The 20,118-nt window shown below is 42.0% G+C and overlaps 1 protein-coding gene across 2 annotated transcripts in view; it reads left to right on the top strand.

The window, feature by feature from the left end:
• The first annotated feature begins 168 nt into the window (after nucleotides 1-168).
• The window catches only part of Aida (axin interactor, dorsalization associated), a 45,243-nt gene continuing 25,293 nt past the window's right edge, over nucleotides 169-20,118 (top strand). The window contains exons 1-2 of one of the 2 annotated variants that reach the window (XM_075989385.1): nucleotides 169-531; nucleotides 7,798-7,867. In XM_075989385.1, the coding sequence (XP_075845500.1) occupies nucleotides 422-531; nucleotides 7,798-7,867 (180 nt within the window). In that variant the 5' untranslated portion in view covers nucleotides 169-421. Of the gene's footprint in view, nucleotides 532-3,577; nucleotides 3,693-7,797; nucleotides 7,868-20,118 lie in introns of those variants that run through there. The other variant, XM_075989386.1, reaches the window with a different exon arrangement.

The following is a 20,118-nucleotide window of genomic DNA, read 5'->3' on the forward strand; positions in this document are numbered from 1 at the left end:
TCTCAGAGGGGCGGTTCCGCCGCGTTGCTGCGTCTGCCCGCCCTTTCTAAACTTCGTTTGCTCTTACCTCTCCAGATCCTGTCTGGGCCCTAGAGAGGGGAGCTGTGGCGGAGGTGGGGTGGGGTGTCACCCGAGCCAAGGCCGGAAGCCGCCGTAACGACGGCCTCGGCGGGTCGGGGCGGCCTCAACCTAACTGGGGCGTGGCTTAGGGGGCGTGGCCTCGGCGGGGCGGCCGCCTTGGAGCCGCAAAGTTTGGCTGTGGCGGCAAATGGGTTTGGGCGGCTCCTCGGCGGGTGGCGGTGGTGGCCTTAGCGGTTCCTCCCGGCCCTGTTAATGCCAGGGCCAAACCCGGGGAGGATGGCGCCCTAGAGCCCGGCCTTGCTGGGGTAGGGGCGGGAGGGGGCCGGGGCGGGGACCGGCCATGTCGGAGGTGACCCGGAGTCTGCTGCAGCGCTGGGGCGCCAGTCTTAGGAGAGGCGCCGACTTCGACTCTTGGGGCCAGCTGGTGGAGGCGATAGACGAGTATCAGATGTGAGTGACTAACCGCGGGAACGGGCCAGGCAGGTCGCCACCCCTTGCTTCTGCCCAAGTCTCGCATCACTGTGTCCCGTAGCGCAGGCTTCTTGGGGTGCCCCCCCCGCAAGCATTAGGGCTGAGATCCGGCTGCTCGGGTCCCCGCCCGCCCTCCGGGGAAGCTCTCTCCTCGTCCCTCTTTTGCATAGGGCCGGGTCCATTCAACAGGTAGCTGGGGCCCTCACTGGCTCTATCCGTCGTTCCCTGCAAGCTTCCCTCGGGACCTGGGCTCTGCAGGCAGTCTCCTTTCCTTCCCGCCGCCTCTCCCAGGTTGCCACCCCTCCAGGAGAAACAAAAATCTTGGAAAATGCCCAGGGAATACTTGTGTGCTCTCGGCCCACGTTCCGGAGATGAGTGGCCGTGTTCTGCGTGTGTGTGTCCTGCACTCTCCACGTGTAGGAGAAGAGGGATGTGCTAGGGCGGGAGTGGAGGTTGTCCCCGGGAAGGGGAAGGGATGCCTCTCCTGCCACGAGAAGGGTCCCTGCTTGCTTCTCGCCCTCCTTCTCCACCCCTCTGTCTGGTGAGCGGTGTTTTCTCAATTCCTGCTCGATTTCGTTTTCGATTTCTGGGACTGTTATTTGCTAGGCTGTGAGTCCCACCCACCCTCTCGCTTGGCTGCTTTGGGTGGAGTCCGCGCAGGATGTGAATAGAGGGGAGCAAAATGTGAATTAATAGACCAGGCCCAGGAGCCGCCACTCCCTCCGTGGGTCCCTCCCCCTTTTCCTGTGTACAATGTATAGCCTCAGGGTACAAGTGAGGACTGGTTTCCTTCACCCACCCTAGTCTCATTATCCCTTTCTGGTTCTTCCACTTAAGCTTTAGACACTTACAAAAGCTGTATAAACATCTTGGTTAGTTTCTTGGACTTATTACTAAAAGAAACTGCTCATTAAATGCTATTGTTTGCGAACTGTTACCATTAATTCTCGGTTTTAAAATAAATTCTTTGATGTTTCTCGAATTGTGAGACCATCCCCTTCGCTTTTTCTGGGAAGAATACAAGATTGATACTTGGGAGAATCAAAACTCCTATCCTTTCCCAACAATAGCTACTTGTTTTTGGCTAGGCCATGAGATAATTTGGATATATAGGTGTTCTCTGCCGGTCTTAAGTGACAGATCGTCTATAAATTCAAAAATTTAGTGCTCTGGGTGTTTTGCTATGGACAACTACTAACATGTATTTGAACTCCCAAGTGATTTCATTTGTTTTTGTAACCGCCCACTAGGCATAGAATTCTTTTTCTTTTTAACAAAATTTGAAAAACTGGGGTCACAATATGATACCTTTGAAATCTGGGGGGGTTCTAATTTCAGTCCTTTTCTGCTGATATTTAAATTAACAATAAATTGCTTTGTTTGATTAAAACATTGACAGACAAATTCTGTAAACAAATTTCAAGAGTCCTTCCATTGTTGCAGAATGCACTCCTCTTAACCTTGATTGGGTAGCCCGCGAGGGTTTGTGTGTGTCACCATCTATAATAATTAAAGTGGCCTGAAATGCAAAGCTGCCTCTTGCTTGTGATGCAGTGAACCTAGCAGCTGTTGGGACTGGGCAGCAAACCTCCCAATGGAAAGTGAAGAATGCCATGTCTAATTGGAATTACAAAGGAAAATTGAATATGCAGGCTGCTTAGTGGGAATGAGAGTAACAGGCACATGCAGATCCTTTGTTGAGTCTCCACACTGGCCACTGTACTGGAGAGCTGCAGAGTACTACACTCTCCAGTTCTTATAAAACGGCACTGTCAGAGTCCAACAGAAATGTAGTGACTGGGCAAACTTTGTAATGTTCAGGCTACGCATAAATGAGGCCAAGAATTTACGTCTTCCTAATCTACCAGAAATAGAAACAAGTTGCCTTTTCTTATTTTTGAACACACTTTTTTGGAAGGAAAGACTGAAGCCAAGGAGGCCAATCGAGGACCATGATAATAATGTGAACAATTACTTAGTCACTGGCTGGATATCAAGAAGCTCCCAAGGTCCCAATGAGGAGCGGAAGGAGGGAGAAGATGAGCAAGGAAGTCAGGACCACGAGGGGTGCACCCACCCACTGAGACAATGGGGCTGATCTATTGGGAGCTCACCAAGGCCAGCTGGACTGGGACTGAAAAAGCATGGGATAAAACCGGACTCTGTGAACATGGCAAACAATGAGGGCTGATGAGAAGCCAAGGACAATGGCACGGGGTTTTGATCCTACTTAATGTTCTGGCTTTGTGGGAGCCTAGCCAGTTTGGATGTTCACCTTCCTAGACATGGATGGAGGAGGGCGGACCTTGGACTTTCCACAGGGCAGGGAACCCTGACTGCTCTATGGACTGGAGAGGGAGGGGGAGAGGAGTTTGGGGGAGGGGGAGAAGGGTGGGAGGAGGGGGAGGGAAATGGGAAGCTGGGAGGAGGCGGATACTTTTTTTTCCCTTTTCTCAATTAAAAAAAAAATTAAGGGAGAAGTCGGGGATAATTGGGGGTTTTTAACTGGGCAGCCATACTGTCTTCATAGTCTACAATGTATGGAGGCTGGTTTATGGAGGAAATGTTAGAGGCATAGTATATGTACTTTCACTTTAAGAATACTATATTTTATTTTTAAGTTTTATTATGTGTATGAGTGTTTTGCCTGGATGTATTTTTGTTTTTTGTTTTTGGTTTTTGGTTATTTTTTTTTTTTCGAGACAGGGTTTCTCTGTGGTTTTGGAGACTGTCCTGGAACTAGCTCTTGTAGACCAGGCTGGTCTCGAACTCACAGAGATCCGCCTGCCTCTGCCTCCCAAGTGCTGGGATTAAAGGCGTGCGCCACCACCGCCTGGCCTGGATGTATTTTTGCACACAACACGTGTGCCTGGTGCCTTGGTATAGAAGTCAAAGAAAACTAGCAGGATCCAGTTTTGGCCTTCCCGGGGACTGACTCAGGTCATTGAGCAGTTTACCTCCTGAGCTGTTAACAGTAGTTTTTTTGTTTGTTTGTTTTGTTTTTTGTTTTTTTCTTGTATCTGCAGAGTATCAGCCGGGAACTGGTGGAGAGAAATCCTGGTTCTTTGCTACAGATGGATGAGACACACTAATTTCTGTCTATAGGGATAAGGTTCCTGTCAGTCACTTATGTGTTCCAGGTATATTTAAGACACCTCCTAAGAGCAGTCCTGTTTTACTTGTAGGCACCATTGTAGGATGAGATGAGACCCTAGAGAACTTTTAAAGGTTTATTTGTGTTTATGTGAGTTATGTGCACTTGTGTGTACAGTGGACGTTCTCCATCACTCCACTTTCCTTCTGAGAGGCCTCCCTGGATGTTCTCTGCTAGACTGAAAGCTATCCAGCCTCGGTGATCCTCCTGTCTCTGCTTTCTTGGTGCTGGTTATACAGGTGTGCTAGGGACTCCTGGCTAGTGATGTGGGTGCCAGGGTTACAGGTGTGCTGGGGACTCCTGGCTAGTGGTGTGGGTGCCGGGGTTACAGGTGTGCCAGGCATGCCTGGCTAGTGATGTGGGTGCTGGGGTTCAAGCCCCAGTTGTCAGGATTGTGCAGCAAGTGTTCTTAACTGTGGAACCATCTCTCCAGCCCCTAGAGAAGACTACTGAACTATTTTCTTCCCATTGCTCATAACCAGTTTTTTTGTTTGTTCATCTGATTCTCCAGAGCATGTAGCTTTTCCTTCAGTGCACAGAATCAGGTCTCACCTTTAGGATTCCATTCACATGAAAATTTGAGTTTATGTATTTAAAAGATTAAAGTATTTTTGCCTGACTTTTAAAACATTAAAAAGAGAGAGAGAGAGTTTTTGTTGCCATTTGTTTTTTTAACTCCCAGTACTTGGGAGTCAGGCAGGCAAGTTAGAGTCTAGAATTTTCTACATAGCCAGTTCCAGGCCACCCATGGAGGACTACAAGATGAGACGCCGATTCCAAACACAAACACCACCACCATCACCAACAAAAACTATTGAGGTATAACTTGTACACCACAAACTGACACATTTTGCATGTCCCAGCTGTGCGGTTGTCCCCACACGGCATCCAGGCCATCCTCTCCAAAGGTCCCTGTGCTCACTTGCATTCGTGCCACATTCTTGACCCTCAGACAACCACTTACCTATGTTTTGTCTTCATAATGTCTTTCCTGGACATTTTGTGTAATAATTACCTAACGATGATTTTTAGCATAATATTTAAGATTCATTTAGCTTGTCTCACTTTTTGCTAGTGAGCAAAAATGTTACATTGTATAGGTGCATCACATTTCATGACCCTACTCAACTAATTAATGGACATTAAAGTTTTGATTATTATCAGCAATGCTGCCTTAACATTTACAGCAATTCTTTTTTCAAAATTAAATTTTATTTTTAATTATGTGTGTTGGGGGGGTGTACACACGTGTGCAGGTGTCTGAAATTGGGAGACCAGAAGTTTGGGTCTCTTGGAGTTACAGGCACTTGTGAGCTGCCTGACATGGGTGTTAGAAACAGAGCTCAGGTTCTCTGCAAGAGCAGTGTGCACTCTTAATCACTGAGCCATCTCACCAGCCCAGGTAATTCCTTATGTGGACATGCATTTCCATTCCTTTTGAGGAGATAGATACCAATGAGAGGAATTGCTGGGTCTGGTGTTAGATGTGTGACTTTAAAGGAAACCTGTTGCGCCACTGCCCAGAATATGGATGCCATTTCATGTTTCTGCCAGCAGTGGAAGGGTTTTTCTCATGTAGCTAGCATGTGTTCCTGTCTAATTACATCCCTTCTGGAGGGCATATAGCACACTCCACTGTGGCTTTAATTTACATTTCACAAATGACTCATGGTGTTGAGTGGTTTTTTCATACTTATTTTCCTTCTGTAAGTTTCTGTGTACCTTCTAGATCTTTCCTGCATCTTTTAAAAAATTGAATTACCTTGCACACATAAAGTTCTAAGGGTTCTTTATATATTCTGGATGTAAGTTCTTTATTTTTGTAATATATCTTCCTGGTCTGTTGTCTACCTTTTGTACATGAGATTCTCTTTGAATTTAGTGTCTTTTTCTATTGTTTGTTAGTATCGGAACAAGAATTTCAACCTGTGTTTTTTCTTCTGGTGATCACCCTGCTTGACCTAATAACCGCAATTAGCAAATTATGTGTAGACTTACTCAGATTGAGCAACTGTGTCACAGTGTGATGCCCCCAAATTCAAGAGGCGTCACGTATAAATTTATATCATATAAATTCAGCGTATAGTTGATTTATAATCCTATAAGCTGCATTTCTAGGAAGTACTTCATACCAATCAGCATGAGTCCTGAACAAGGAAAATGGCCATATTAGTCCGTGAAAGTCTTCAAGTAGCATTTAGGGAGAAAATATATTCCCAGCTTTGGGAGAAAATAAATCAATAGGTAGAAGCAACTTACTCATCATTTTTTGTCTCAATGGGTTTATTATTATGGACTTTTCATTTGCGTGGAATCATTGCCATTTAATGTGGGTTCTTTCATTTAGCATATTTTTAAAGTTCATATTATAACATGTTATAATTTCAGCCCTCTTTATGACTGAATAATATTTCTTTTTAAAAATTTTATGTGTGTAGGTGTTTTGTCTGTATGTATGGGTGCCACATGTGTGCCTGGTATCCACAGAGCTCCAAAGAGTATTTTGGACCCCCTGGGACTGGATTGACAGATGGTTGGGAATTATTATGTGTTGGGAGTTGAACCTGGTTGCTCTGCAGGAGCAACCTGTGCTCTTAACTGCTGATGTATTTCTTCAGTCCCAGTGAAAAATCTTTCATGCTGGGTGTTGGTGCAGGCCTTTAATCCCAGCACTCAGAAAGCAGAGTCAAGTGACTCTCTGAGTTTGAGGTCATCCTGGTCCATAGAGCGAGTCACAGGACAGCCAGAGCTACACAGAGAAACCTTGTCTCAAAAAACAAACAGAAAAGAAAGAAAGAAAGAAAGAAAAAAAGAAAGAAAGAAGAAGACGGTTTCATGAATGGGAATAGCACGTTTTATTTATTCACTCATTAGTGAGCATTTCAGTTGTTCCCACTTTTTGGTGATTATGAATAATGCATGTGTGTACAAGGATTTCATGTGAACATACATTTTGAGGTTTTTGGATGTATACCTTTGTATGAAATTGCTGGGTCTTTAAGTCTGTAGTTAATTACTTGACAAACTACCAAACTTCTCCCTATGATTGGACTGTTTCTGTGTTTTTACCTGCAGGGTATGAGGACCCTGCTTTTGTCCGTCCTCTTCAACACCTGTTATTTTCCCTTTGTTTTATGTTTTAAATCATAGCCATCTTTGGCAGTGAAGAGGTAGCTTGTCATTTGGTAAGCGTTTTCTTATGACTAATGATATGAATCTTTTTGTCCTCTTAATGGCCATTTTTATATTTCTCAAGAACCCTCTCCCTACCCCCATGTGTGTGTATGTGTGTGAAAGAGAGAGTTTTAAGTGTTGGTGCTTTTTGCTTTACTCTTTAACATATAGGTTTGGTCCTTACTGTCGAACGTGGAGTAGAAACATTGATTCACCCTTGAAAACCCTCAGTCAGTCTGCTGTTTACATACATATGTATACCCTGTGTGTGGAGGTCAGAGGACAACTTGAGGAAGTTGGTTCCCTCTTTGTATCATGTGGGCCCTGGGGATCAAATCTGGGTCATCAGGCTTTGAGGCAGACACTGAGTCTTCTCACTAGCCCATAGCTGCCATTTTAAAAATAGGATAATTGGGTAATCAGTGATTTCTATTTATGAATGGTGGAATTTTCTTTTCTCCAAAAACTATTACCTTCAAAAGTGGATTTTGATAGAGTATTCCCACTTTGTCATGGATGTAATTTGATTTTGGACTAACCAGCAAATCAATAATAAGTAGATTGATAAAAATATCTGTAGCTAGTAGAGCAGTTAGAACTCAGCAGTACAGTCTAAGTTGAATCTGGGTAGTTACAGAGGAGTCTGTTCAGGTCAGGGAGGGCTGGATTCCACACCCTAGGAGACCCACCCCCAGCCCTATCATTCTGCTTTTGCTCTCTTAGCTGAGGTTCTACCCAGTGACATGGTGTGGAAAGTATTGTAGCACATGCAGAGTGTTTCTAAGGCTGAAGAAAACTGACATGATCACAACAAAGCATGGTGTTTCTTTGTTTTTAAAAAATTAACCTGTATCATCTTGCTGCTGTTAAAAATAGCTTGCTCACTTTCAGTTCTGAATAATGTTTTCTTCTTACAGATTAGCAAGACACCTACAGAAGGAGGCCCAAGCTCAACACAATAATTCTGAATTCACTGAAGAGCAAAAGGTACCGTAAAACAGTCTCTGGTGCATCTGATTACAAATAAAAAGGAAAGGGTTTCTATCTTTTCAGTCCAGTAAGCAAGATACACCACACACACACATGCATGCATGCATGCATGCATGCATGCCCGCATGCTCTTCTGTCTCTGTCTCTCTCTGTCTCTCTCAAGCTTAAGTTAAAAACAAAACAAACAAACAAAAGACAATTGATTGTGTTTTGCCTGATAGTAAGTGGTCATTTGGAGATGACCTACCATTTATTTAGTCAGCCATTCTCACTTTAAATAAGGTGGGGAAACCTAGACTGTACTACAGTCACCTGGGGAAGCAAGGTTATGAATAATTACATCCCACTTCACACTTAATTCTTTCTCTCAAAATAAGCCAGTAAGCACCTCACAACCCCCAAATTAAACCAAAACCAAATAACAAAAAGTGTAAGACTAAAAAGAAAACAGGACAGATTAAGAATTATCTGGCCTCTTAGCCAAGTAATGATGGTGCTCACCATAAATCCCAGCAGTTGGGAGGGCAGATGTAGCATGAGTAATAAAAACCCAGAGACAGATATTGAGTTCAAGCTGAAGATCAGAAAAGCAAAACAGCCAGTCACTAGAGAGATCTGACCTCTACCAAGGCTCAGACAAACATAGGGATGATCCTGCAATGCTCTCCACCAACCTCAGATTCCACCCTCCACTGAGTTCCTGTCTCTTCCCCTTTATATTCCTCTCTCTGCCCAGCCAAATATTGCTCCTGTCTCCACCTCCCTAGTGCTGGGATTAAAGGCTTGTGATCCCAAATGCTAGGATCACCTTTGTGTGAGTTCTGTTTCTCTTTTAGATGGACGGTAACAGAACTCACTGGGCCCAGATGTCTTTATGAGATGAGGGATTAGAGTCCTGCAGGACCTTGAAAGACACTCTGTCCCTAAAGCTCTAATAGCTTTACCTAGGAGGTTTCACTTTATCCGTGGACGCTGGATTTCTGAGACAATTATTACTTAGAATGCTTGCCAGCAAGCCTGCTGTGAGCAGACAGAACCTGGGCCTGCCTGTGTCTTGGCATCAGACCTCATATCTACATTATGTGCTACATTATGGATGTAAGTCAAGCTGTACACTTCTAAATGTTCAATTTTCTTTAAAAATTCAAGTGAAACACACACAAATAAAGCCATAATAGGCTTTATTTGATTGTCACATAGGGAAGTAGTTGTCAGTTAAATATTGTGTGTGGCCCATAAGCCACAGAATTAAAAAAAAAAAGTTATATTTTCTACAAGAAAATAGAAAAATGGTGGATATTTTTTACTTTATTTGTGGCGAAATTAATTTATGTTTTCTATTTTAAATTACTTTTTGTTGTTAATGCTTTTTACTATTTTTAGTGTTTTGGTAATAGTGGCAAAGTTTAGAATTATATTTATTATTCAAAAGTTTGTGGAACTTTGAAAGAACCAGAAAGGGTTTCTGTAGTAATAAGGAGTGGTGGCGGGGCTGCGTCCCCAACACCCCAGCCGCCTGCTCGGCTAGCTTATGCCCCGAAATAATTACACAGACACTGTATTCTTTTAATCACTGCTTGGCCCTTAGCTCTAGCCCTTACTGGCTAATTCTGATATCCCAATCAACCCATCTCTAATAATCTGTGAGCACCGGTCTTACCGGGAAGATTCTAGGTCAGAGCTTCATCGCGTGTGTCTGCCCGGGATTGGGGCATGGTGTCTCTGCTGAGGCGTCTGCTCCCGAGAGGAGAGCTGTCGAGTCTGACCTCACTTCCTCTTCCTCCCAGCGTTTTGTTTTGTTTACTCCTCCCACCTATCTCCTAACCAATGAGAGCCAAGCAGTTTCTTTTTATTTAACCAATGACCTTCCTCCATCATTTCCCCTTTTTCGGTTTAAACAAAAAAAAAAAAAGGCTTTAACTTTTACATAGCAAAATTACATATAACGAAACAGTTATCAAGTAAAAGTTACAATAATCTTTATCATAACTAAGGAAAACTATAACTAACTATTCTTAACTCCATCAAAGACTCCAGAAAGATACAATACTACCTAAGCAAACAAGAAAAAAGCAACTTTTAAAACTCTAGAAATGACAGAGACATCTCGCTGCCTGGACAGTCACCCAAAGTTCCTCTGTACCGTTGGGGCTTCCATCTTCAGCCTTCAGGCCCATGGTATCCAGCAGACATTTCCATAAAGCAGGAAAATTCAAAGTCAGTTCAGTCACTATCTGTTGTGTCCTGCAGAATGTCTCGCAGCCTCTTTCATGAATCAGGAACCCCGAAAGATCATCTCACCTTAGGCAAGTTCAGTAGTCCTCTCTCTGCGGGTTCTCTGTGTCCAGTTTATGCAATAGTCCAGGCAAGAGCAGTTTCTTGCCCAAATGGCTATCAAACTCCATAAGGATCCTCTTCGATGCCCATCTTCCTCTTGAAGTAGATTGGTGCTGCCAGGAGCAGAGTGTCTCATTGTCATGAAAAGTCCTATATCATATCCCCCTTTAAATGTAAAAGAACATTTATAAACATTTTTTGGAATATGGGCGCAGTTATTTTTCTCCAAACTGCTTCCTGCTGAATGGGGGCATCGTTAATTAGGTCTTTCATGGTATAACCTGTGTGCTAGTTTCATCTCAGTTGGCAGTTGAGTGAAGTAATTTTTTGAGGGCGTTCACAGGAACCTTTCTGGAGGTCGTGGTCTATCATACCAAATCGGGATAGAAGAAATCCATAGAGTCTCATCCTCTGTGAAAACTAAAGAAGACTCTCTCCAAAGCATCATATCCTTAGACCCAAATTCTGAAATCGTAATACCCTTATATCCATTCTGGTTTAGCTTGGCAGCCCATGTAATGAAATGTCTCTCTGTACTTAGCTCCTTCACAGTCAAAAATTTTAAAGAAAACACAATGTACATAATCCAGACTCTCTGTGAATTTTCCATTTTTATGTGGCTTATTTTTACTCTATCACTTTACTTTATTCTGTCTCTTTAAAGACTTTACCTTTTTTTTAAAAACCATTAACTTTATTCTCTATATTCTTTTTCTTATCTCTCTCAAGCCTACGTACATTCATCCAACAGTATGACTCATTTAGTGGTCTGAATCTGTCCTATTGTGAATCTGCAATTTTTTACTGTCCAGGAGCACTTTTGATTTGCGCCTTTAAATCACTAGGTGCTTAAGAATCTAAGCTGTGACCTTCCTGGGTTAACTTTTTGCTTTTTGAGCGCATATCTTTGACCTGGAATAACCCTGTAGACCAGGCTGTCTTTGAACTCTCAGAGATCTGTTTGTCTCTGCCTCCCAGGCATTGGGATTAAAGGTGTTTGCTACTACACCTTGAACTCACAGAGATCTGTTTGTCTCTGCCTTCTAGGCACTGGGATTAAAGGCGTGTGCTACCACACCTTGAAGTCACAGAGGTTTACTTTAAGAATTTTAACTTTTAGTCTGCATATATTTTAACACTGTAAATCATTTAAATTTTTTCTTTGTCTTTGACGTTCTCTTTACTGTATCTCTGTTTTTCTGACCACATGAGTCTTTAATGTACCAAGCAATATCAGTAGGACTAAAGGCGTGGCTTTGACGGCTAGATGTAGCCCATTCCTTAGCTTTTCAGCCTCATGGCTGAGGTACTGGCCAGAGCCGCATTCAGTGCCACAAGTCTACAGTGTTTCAAGGTCCCTGCCAGCCAGCGAGCTACAACAGACAACACTCAAGTCCTCTCTCGGTAGCCGGCCCTCCTGCCTCAAACAGTCAGAGTTTGCCCTGGCAGGATGGCCCAGAAAGCCGGCATTTTTAAACAGCGCAGCTTTTTTCCTGCTATGGCTGAAAACCGAAAAGCATGTGTTCAGCTTTTCGTCAACACTGTTTAAGTGTTTCGTGGCAGGACCTCTTAATGAGCTGCAGGCTTTGCAGTTAAAGCTGAGTCAGGAAGCCTCTCTTAGATGAGGCGCTTGCTTGCCTCTAGCAAGCAAAGTAGACCAGAGAAATTGTCACAATCAAGAAAACATGCTTTACTCTTTCCAAAGCTTTCTCAGGCTTTCAGTGGACTCAGTTAGCCACACGTCTGGGCGTAATTTGTAGTAATATGGAGCGGCGGCAGGGCTGCATCCCCAACACCCCAGCCGCCTGCTCGGCTAGCTTATGCCCCGAAATAATTACACAGACACTGTATTCTTTTAATCACTGCTTGGCCCTTAGCTCTAGCCCTTACTGGCTAATTCTGATATCCCAATCAACCCATCTCTAATAATCTGTGAGCACCGGTCTTACCGGGAAGATTCTAGGTCAGAGCTTCATCGCGTGTGTCTGCCCGGGATTGGGGCATGGTGTCTCTGCTGAGGCGTCTGCTCCCGAGAGGAGAGCTGTCGAGTCTGACCTCACTTCCTCTTCCTCCCAGCGTTTTGTTTTGTTTACTCCTCCCACCTATCTCCTAACCAATGAGAGCCAAGCAGTTTCTTTTTATTTAACCAATGACCTTCCTCCATCAGGTTTCCCTGTCTAGCTCTAGATGTCCTGGAACTCACTCTGTAGAGTAGACTAGCCTGAAACTTAGGAATCCAACTGCCTATGCCTCCTAGGTACTGGGATTAAAGGCATGTGCCATCACCCATCAAAAGAATTTTTTAAAAATCAGTATTTTTACAGTTCTTTATTCTTTCTATCCTGTCCCCTCTTCCTCTTATTTTTATTTTGTGTATGTGCCTGTGTGTGTGTGTCTGTGTGTGCGCGCACATGTGTCTGTGTGTGTGTGTGTGTGGCTTTTTGAAGCAGGGACTTATCTTTTGTAACCCAAGGTAGCCTGTATTCACTTTGTATCTCTGACTGGCCTTGAACTTTGGCAGTCTTCCTGCCTCAGCTTCCCTAATGCTGGAATTATAGTGTGAGCCACCACGTGAAGCAGAATTTTTTTTTCTAGCTCATAGTAACCTTTTGAAAGTATTTTATGAGTAAAGCTTTGTTGGCTCTAAGTTTATTGGCATTTATTCAGAGGATTATTATAAGATACATCATGTGTTTCAAGGTAATAATTTTCACTTTTACAATATTACAATACAAAATTACAATAATTCTGCATTTTAAGACATTAACTTTTTTTTTTTTTTTGGTTTTTCAAGACAGGGTTTCTCTGTGGCTTTGGAGCCTGTCCTGGAACTAGCTCTGTAGACCAGGCTGGTCTCGAACTCACAGAGATCCGCCTGCCTCTGCCTCCTGAGTGCTGGGATTAAAGGCGTGCGCCACCATCGCCCGGCTTAAGACATTAACTTTAAATATAAAAAAAAACATAAAGGAAATGCAATAGTGAAACCCATTATTTTGTAGACTCTTAAGAATTGATAGGAATACGCAGGAAATTGATGTTAGCAGTGAGATGAACCACAGTCCATGTACTGTGCAGGTGCCACAAATGTGATGAGACTCAGCGGGAAACTTGACCCAGAGAACAGCAGTCCATGTACTGCACAGGGGCCACAAATGTGATGAGACTCAGTGGGAAACTTGACCCAGAGAAAAAGAACAGTCTTTACAAAACCTAATTTAGCCAAAGAAAACAGCATGTTTTTAATAATCTGGAGAGTCTTAACTCATGGAAGTTCTAATGAAGCTTTTTCATACATTAAAAAAAAAAAAACCCTAAAACAGAAATAGTAATCTCTCTCTAAAACACTTAGTAATAAGTAGTATGAAAATTCCATATGTACTTGTTCTTGGTATTCTCACTGATTTCTAATTTAAAGTAAACTAATAGTTTTTTTAAAATATGAGACTCTTAATCTCAGGGTTGTGGGCTCAACCCCACATTGGGTGCCAAATGGAGCTCTACTAGTAAAATCCCAGAGACAGATATTGGAGTTCAACCTAAAGATCAGAAAAGCAAAGCAGCCAAGTCACTAGAAAGCTCTTCTTTTTTTGAAATCTTCAGACTGAAAGAGAGTGAGTTCTACCTATATTCCTCTCTAGTGCTGGGATTAAAGGTGTGTCCCACCACTGCCTGGCCTGTATGGCCGACGACTGTTTTGCATTCTGTTCTTCAGACAAGCTTTATTTAATATAACACAAATAAAATATCACTACAAAAATATTTCTTTTATTTCTGAGATTATGATATACTATCATCATTGCCACTTTCCTTTCCTCCCTCCAAACCCTCCCATATACCCCTCCTTACTCTCTTTCAAATCCATAGCCTCTTTTTTATTGTTATTGCTTGCATTGTGTATATTTATATGCATACATATTCCTAATTATAATGTGCTCACCGTCCATAATATCACTTACATGTGTGTTTTCAGGGCTATTGGGTAACCAGTGATGTGCTCTTCTCTGAGAAAGACTACCTTGCTTTCAGTGTTCCTTAGTTGCCTTAGTTCTTTGTGTAACATAGGGGCCTCATGGTCTTTTCTCTGTCTACTTTTGCATGTTTGTTGTTTTCTTTGTTAGCTTATATATTTTTGGGTTTTTTATCATGATGTAGCCCTGTCTATCTTGAAACTAACTATGTAGACTAAAATGGCCTTTAACTCACAGAGATCTTCTTGCCTCTACCTCCTGAGTGCTGGAATTAAAGGCATGCATCACCATGTCTAGAAAGCTTATTCTTATTCAGGCCCTTTCATGGTTATTTTCTTAGCTTTCATTTTAGTTCTCAATAATTTTGTTATTATGACAACTGAGTATAATAACTAATAGAAAGCTGCCAAATGCTTCATTCCATTGAATTCCTTCATGGTGTCGTAGGTTTTCTCATGTAAGTTTCTGCATAGAAATGATCATCTTGTCCCATGATGCTTAGAAAGCTTTTCCCTGTTTTGAGTCAAATTTAGTGGTAACAGTACTATATACGTGTTGTATATTTTTAGGGTCTCCCTTTCTATCTCTAACCGTCTTGCTACCCCCATCTCTTCACACATAGTCTCTCTCTCTCTCTCTCTCTCTCTAGACAGAAGATGACTAGTTATTTAAAGTCTGGATTAGCTGAGAGTATATTTTTTACATATATTTCAACTGATTTTTCCCTTATATAGATTGAATACATTATAGCACAATTAATTTATTTCTTTAATTGACTTTTTAAAAATGTTTTCTCCTAATTGTTCCTTTTAGCTGTCAATTTTCTGAGGAAATGGCAAAGTAAAATAGCATTTATCTAGACTTTCTATACTGTATTAAGTATGAACAATTAGTTTGCATGAATGTTAATAATTTAAATCTAAAATTTGACTTATCTTACCTTTTGTGCTTAGTTTTTTGGAGGAATGGGGTCAGGGGCAGTTGAGACAGAGTTTCTCTGTATAGCCCTGGATGTCCTGGAACTCTGTAGACCAGGCTAGTCTTGAACTCAAGAGATCTGCCTGTCTCTGCCTCCTGAGTGTTGGAATTAAAGCTGTGCACCACTATTGCTATTTGCTTAGTCTTTTTTATTATTGTTATTTTAAAATTTAATTACTAGGGAAAACAACATTCAGGAGCTGGTTCTTCCCAGCCTCACCTCTCAGGTTGGCAGACTTCCATAGCAAGCACAGTTACCTCTTTTATTCCCTGAGCCATCTGGCTCCCTAGTGCTTAGTCTTATTGAACTTGAACTCTGACCTGCCTAGACTTGAGTTCTCTAATCATTTATCTGTGATATTTCAGTGCAGCACACCATTTTGACATCAAGGGCATCTACATGTTTTTAACTTACTACCACAGCAGGAAGGATAGTGTCCTACTTCTTTTTTAATACTGAGATTGGGTGTCATTCATTAAAATAGTTATGAATAATGCCTACTGATATTTTTGCTATAGTGCACTGCATTTCTGTATAAGAGGCTCTTGGTTCTATAAAAAGAAAAGTTTATATTTAAGAGTTTATTAATGAGCAAGTTGCTAAACTACATTTTAATCTTAGGTGTTAAGTGTATGAAATTAAGTAGATTTTGTAATAAAGAAGAAAAGGAAGTAGACACTATCATTTTTAAACAATTAGTATATTAATATATCTCAGTGCAGATAGAATTCTTTTAAAACTTTAAAAAACATTTTATTTTGTGTTTGACGTTTTGTCTGTATGTATGTCTATGCACCACTTGCATGCCTAGTGCCTACAGAAGCCAAAAAGGATTGTTTTCTTTTTTTTTTTTTTTTTTTGGATTTCTGCATTTGGAGTTCCTGCTGCCAAGTCATTTATGGGCCTTAAATCTGGGTTCTCTGCAAGAACAACCAGTACACTTTAACTACTGAGCCATCTCTCTAGTCCTTAGAATTATATATGTATTTATATGTGCACGCATGTGTGTAAAAAGTTGTATCTAAATATAGAACTTTACTTTTTCAAAACTTTCTCTTTGAACTGTGCATCACCCTTCTAAACTGAGTTTGGTTCTGTGGCATGTCTCACTGTATCTCGGTAAGGTGTGTAAGCTCCCGTTGTTGGAGTTTGTAGACTCTCATGCTTGGTTCTGAGGCATGTCTCACTGTATCTCGGTAAGGTGTGTAAGCTCCCGTTGTTGGAGTTTGTAGACCCTCATGCCCGTGCTTTATACTTTGTCACATAGGACATGATCTTATTGGCCCAGTCATTAGTGTCCATTTTATATCTTGTTATAGAAAGTATTTGACTGTCAAATTCCTTGCTATTTATTAGATACTGATTTTTGTATTATGTGTGTATTTAAATAAGTTAGGTTTGCTTTAGTCAGATTTCATTATGATAATGTGCTAATGACTTAAGAAATTTTAAATCTTTTGGTGAATTATAGGCTGAATGGAGAAGAAATAGGAAAGCTTGGTAGGAACTATGCCACTGAGCATTTTTCATTGACATTCTTTTTGGAATATTTGAATTTATTATTTAATTAATGTGTGTATTTATTTTTGTGACAGAACTCAATGGAGAACAGAGTGACCTTGAAATCACAGAGTTCTACCTGCTTCTAATTATCTGGAAGCTGGGATTAAAGGCGTGTGCCACCATGCCCAGCTATTTAAATTTAACTCACACAGAAAGACATTAAAATTGTACATATTAACAGGAAATATGATTTATTTGTTTGTTTATTTGTTTCTATCTTATTGAGACAGTTTCTCACTGTGTAGCCTTGGCTGTCCTTAAACTTGCTATGTGCAGCAGGCTGATCATGAACTCACAGAAATCACCTGCCTCTGCCTCCAAAGTTCTGGGATTAAAGAAAGTCATGGGTGGACCAGCATGCCCTGTTGATAAGACTTTTTTGGTACATTTATCTATTGTGTGACACTTAAATCAAACTTACGTGCTCAAACATTTATTATCTTTGTAGTATAAAAACATTCAAATTCCTTTTTTTTTTTTTTTTTAATTTTTTTATTGATAAAAGGAGGATAAAGAAAGGAAAAAAAAAAACAAATTTCCACCTCCTCCCACCAGCCTCCCATTTCCCTCCCCCTCCTCCCACTCTTCTCCCCCTCCTCCCACTCTTCTCCCCCTCCTCCCACCCCTCTCCCCTTCCCCCCACTCCTCTCCCCCTCCCTTTCCAGTCCAAAGAGCTGTCAGGGTTCCCTGCCCTGTGGTACGTCCTAGGTCCTCCCCCCTCCATCCATATCTAGGAAGGTGAACATCCAGACTGGCTAGGCTCCCACCAAGCCAGCACATTGCATAGGATCAAAACCGCGTGCCATTGTCCTTGGCGTCTCATCAGCCCTCATTGTTCGCCATGTTCCGAGAGTCCAGTTTTATCCCATGCTTTTTCTGGTAACAGTCCAGCTGGCCTTGGTGAGCTCGCAGTAGATCATCTCCACTGTCTCAGTGGGTGGGTGCACTCCTCGTGGTCCCGACATCTTTGCTCATGTTCTCACTCCTTCTGCTCCTCATTGGGACCTTGGGAGCTCAGTCCAGTGCTCCAGTGTGGGTCTCTGTCTCTATCTCCATCCATCGCCAGATGCAAGTTCTAGGATGGTATGCAATATATTCGTCAGTATTGCTCTAGGGTAGGGTCATTTCAGGTTCCCTATCCTCAGCTGCCCAGGGAACTAACTGGGGACCTCAGCTTGGGCACCTGGGAGCCCCTCTAGGGTCAAGTCTCCTGCCCACCCTAAAGTGGGTCCCTTAACTAAGAATTGTGGTTCCGTGCTCCCCTATCCAACCTTCCTTTATCCCGATCCTCCTGTTTCCCCAAGTCCACCCTCCTTCCCTTCTACCTTTTCTCTCCCCATCTCCCCTAACCCCCATCCCACCCCACCCCCAAGATCCCACTTTTCCCCCCGGCAATTTTGTCTACTTCCCTTATCCAAGAGGATAACTATATGTTTTTCCTTGGGTTCACCTTCTTACTTAGCTTCTTTAGATTCGCCTATTGTAGACTCCGTGAACCCTATTTATGGCTAGAAACCAATTATGAGTGAGTACATCCCATGTTCGTCTTTTTGGGCCTGGGATACCTCACTCAGGATAGTGTTTTCTATTTCCATCCATTTGCATGCAAAATTCGAGAAGTCATTGTTTTTTACCGCAGCGTAGTACTCTAGTGTGTATATATTCCATACTTTCTTCATCCATTCTTCCATTGAAGGGCATCTAGGTTGTTTCCAGGTTCTGGCTATTACAAATAATACTGCTATGAACATAGTTGAACAAATGCTTTTGACATGTGATAGAGCATCTCTTGGGTAAATTCCCAAGAGTGGTATTGCTGGGTCCAGGGGTAGGTTGATCCCGAATTTCCGGAGAAACCGAAACACTGACTTCCACAGTGGTTGCACAAGATTGCATTCCCACCAGCAATGGATGAGGGTACCCCTTCCTCCACAGCCTCTCCAGCAAAGGCTATCCTTGGTGTTTTTGACTTTAGCCAATCTTACAGGTGTAAGATGATATCTCAAAGTTGTTTTGATTTGCATTTCCCTGATCGCTAAGGAGGTTGAGCATGACCTTAAGTGTCTTTTGGTCATTTGAACTTCTTCTGTTGAGAATTCTCTGTTCAGTTCAGCGCCCCATTTTTTAATTGGGTTAATTAGCATTTTAAAGTCTAGTTTCTTGAGTTCTCTATATATTTTGGAGATCAGACCTTTGTCTGTTGCGGGGTTGGTGAAGATCTTCTCCCAGTCAGTAGGTTGCCTTTGTGTCTTAGTGACAGTGTCCTTTGCTTTACAGAAGCTTCTCAGTTTTAGTAGGTCCCATTTATTCAATGTTGCCCTTAATGTCTGTGCTTCTGGGGTTATACCTAAGAAGCGATCGCCTGTGCCCATCTGTTGTAGGGTATTGCCCACTTTCTCTTCTATCAGGTTCAGTGTTTTCGGGCTGATATTGAGGTCTTTAATCCATTTGGACTTGAGTTTTGTGCACGGTGATAGATATGGGTCTATTTTCATTCTTCTACAGGTTGACATCCAGTTGTGCCAGCACCATTTGTTGAAGATGCTTTCTTTCTTCCAATGTAAACTTTTAGCTCCTTTATCGAAAATGAGGTGTTCATAGGTTTGTGGGATAAAGTCCGGGTCTTCTATACGATTCCATTGGTCGACTTCTCTGTTTTTATGCCAGTACCACCCTGTTTTCATTACTGTAGCTCTGTAATAGAGTTTGAAGTCAGGGATGGTAATGCCTCCAGAAGATCCTTTATTGTATAGGATTGTTTTGGCTATCCTGGGTTTTTTGTTTTTCCATATAAAGTTGATTATTGTCCTCTCCAGATCTGTGAAGAATTTTGATGGGATCTTGATGGGGATTGCATTGAATCTATAAATTGCCTTTGGTAGAATTGCCATTTTTACTATGTTGATCCTCCCAATCCAAGAGCAAGGGATGTCCATCCATTTTTTGGTATCCTCTTCAATTTCTTTCTTCAATGCCTTAAAGTTCTTGTCAAATAGATCTTTCACTTCCTTGGTTAGATTTACCCCAAGATATTTTATGCTGTTTGTGGCTATCGTGAATGGAGAAGCTTCTCTGATTTCCCTCTCTGCTTCCATATCCTTTGAGTATAGGAGGGCGACTGATTTTTTGGAGTTGATCTTGTATCCTGCCACATTACTAAAGCTGTTTATCAGCTGTAAAAGTTCTTTGGTGGAATTTTGGAGGTCGCTTATGTACACTATCATATCATCTGCGAATAACGAAAGTTTAACTTCTTCATTTCCAATTCGAATCCCCTTGATCCCATTATGCTGTCTTATTGCTATTGCTAGAACTTCCAGCACTATATTGAAGAGGTATGGTGAAAGTGGGCAGCCTTGTCGTGTTCCTGAGTTAAGCGGGATGGCTTTGAGTTTCTCTCC

Source organism: Microtus pennsylvanicus, chromosome 10, assembly GCF_037038515.1.
Source record: "Microtus pennsylvanicus isolate mMicPen1 chromosome 10, mMicPen1.hap1, whole genome shotgun sequence".
Lineage (NCBI taxonomy): Eukaryota > Metazoa > Chordata > Mammalia > Rodentia > Cricetidae > Microtus > Microtus pennsylvanicus.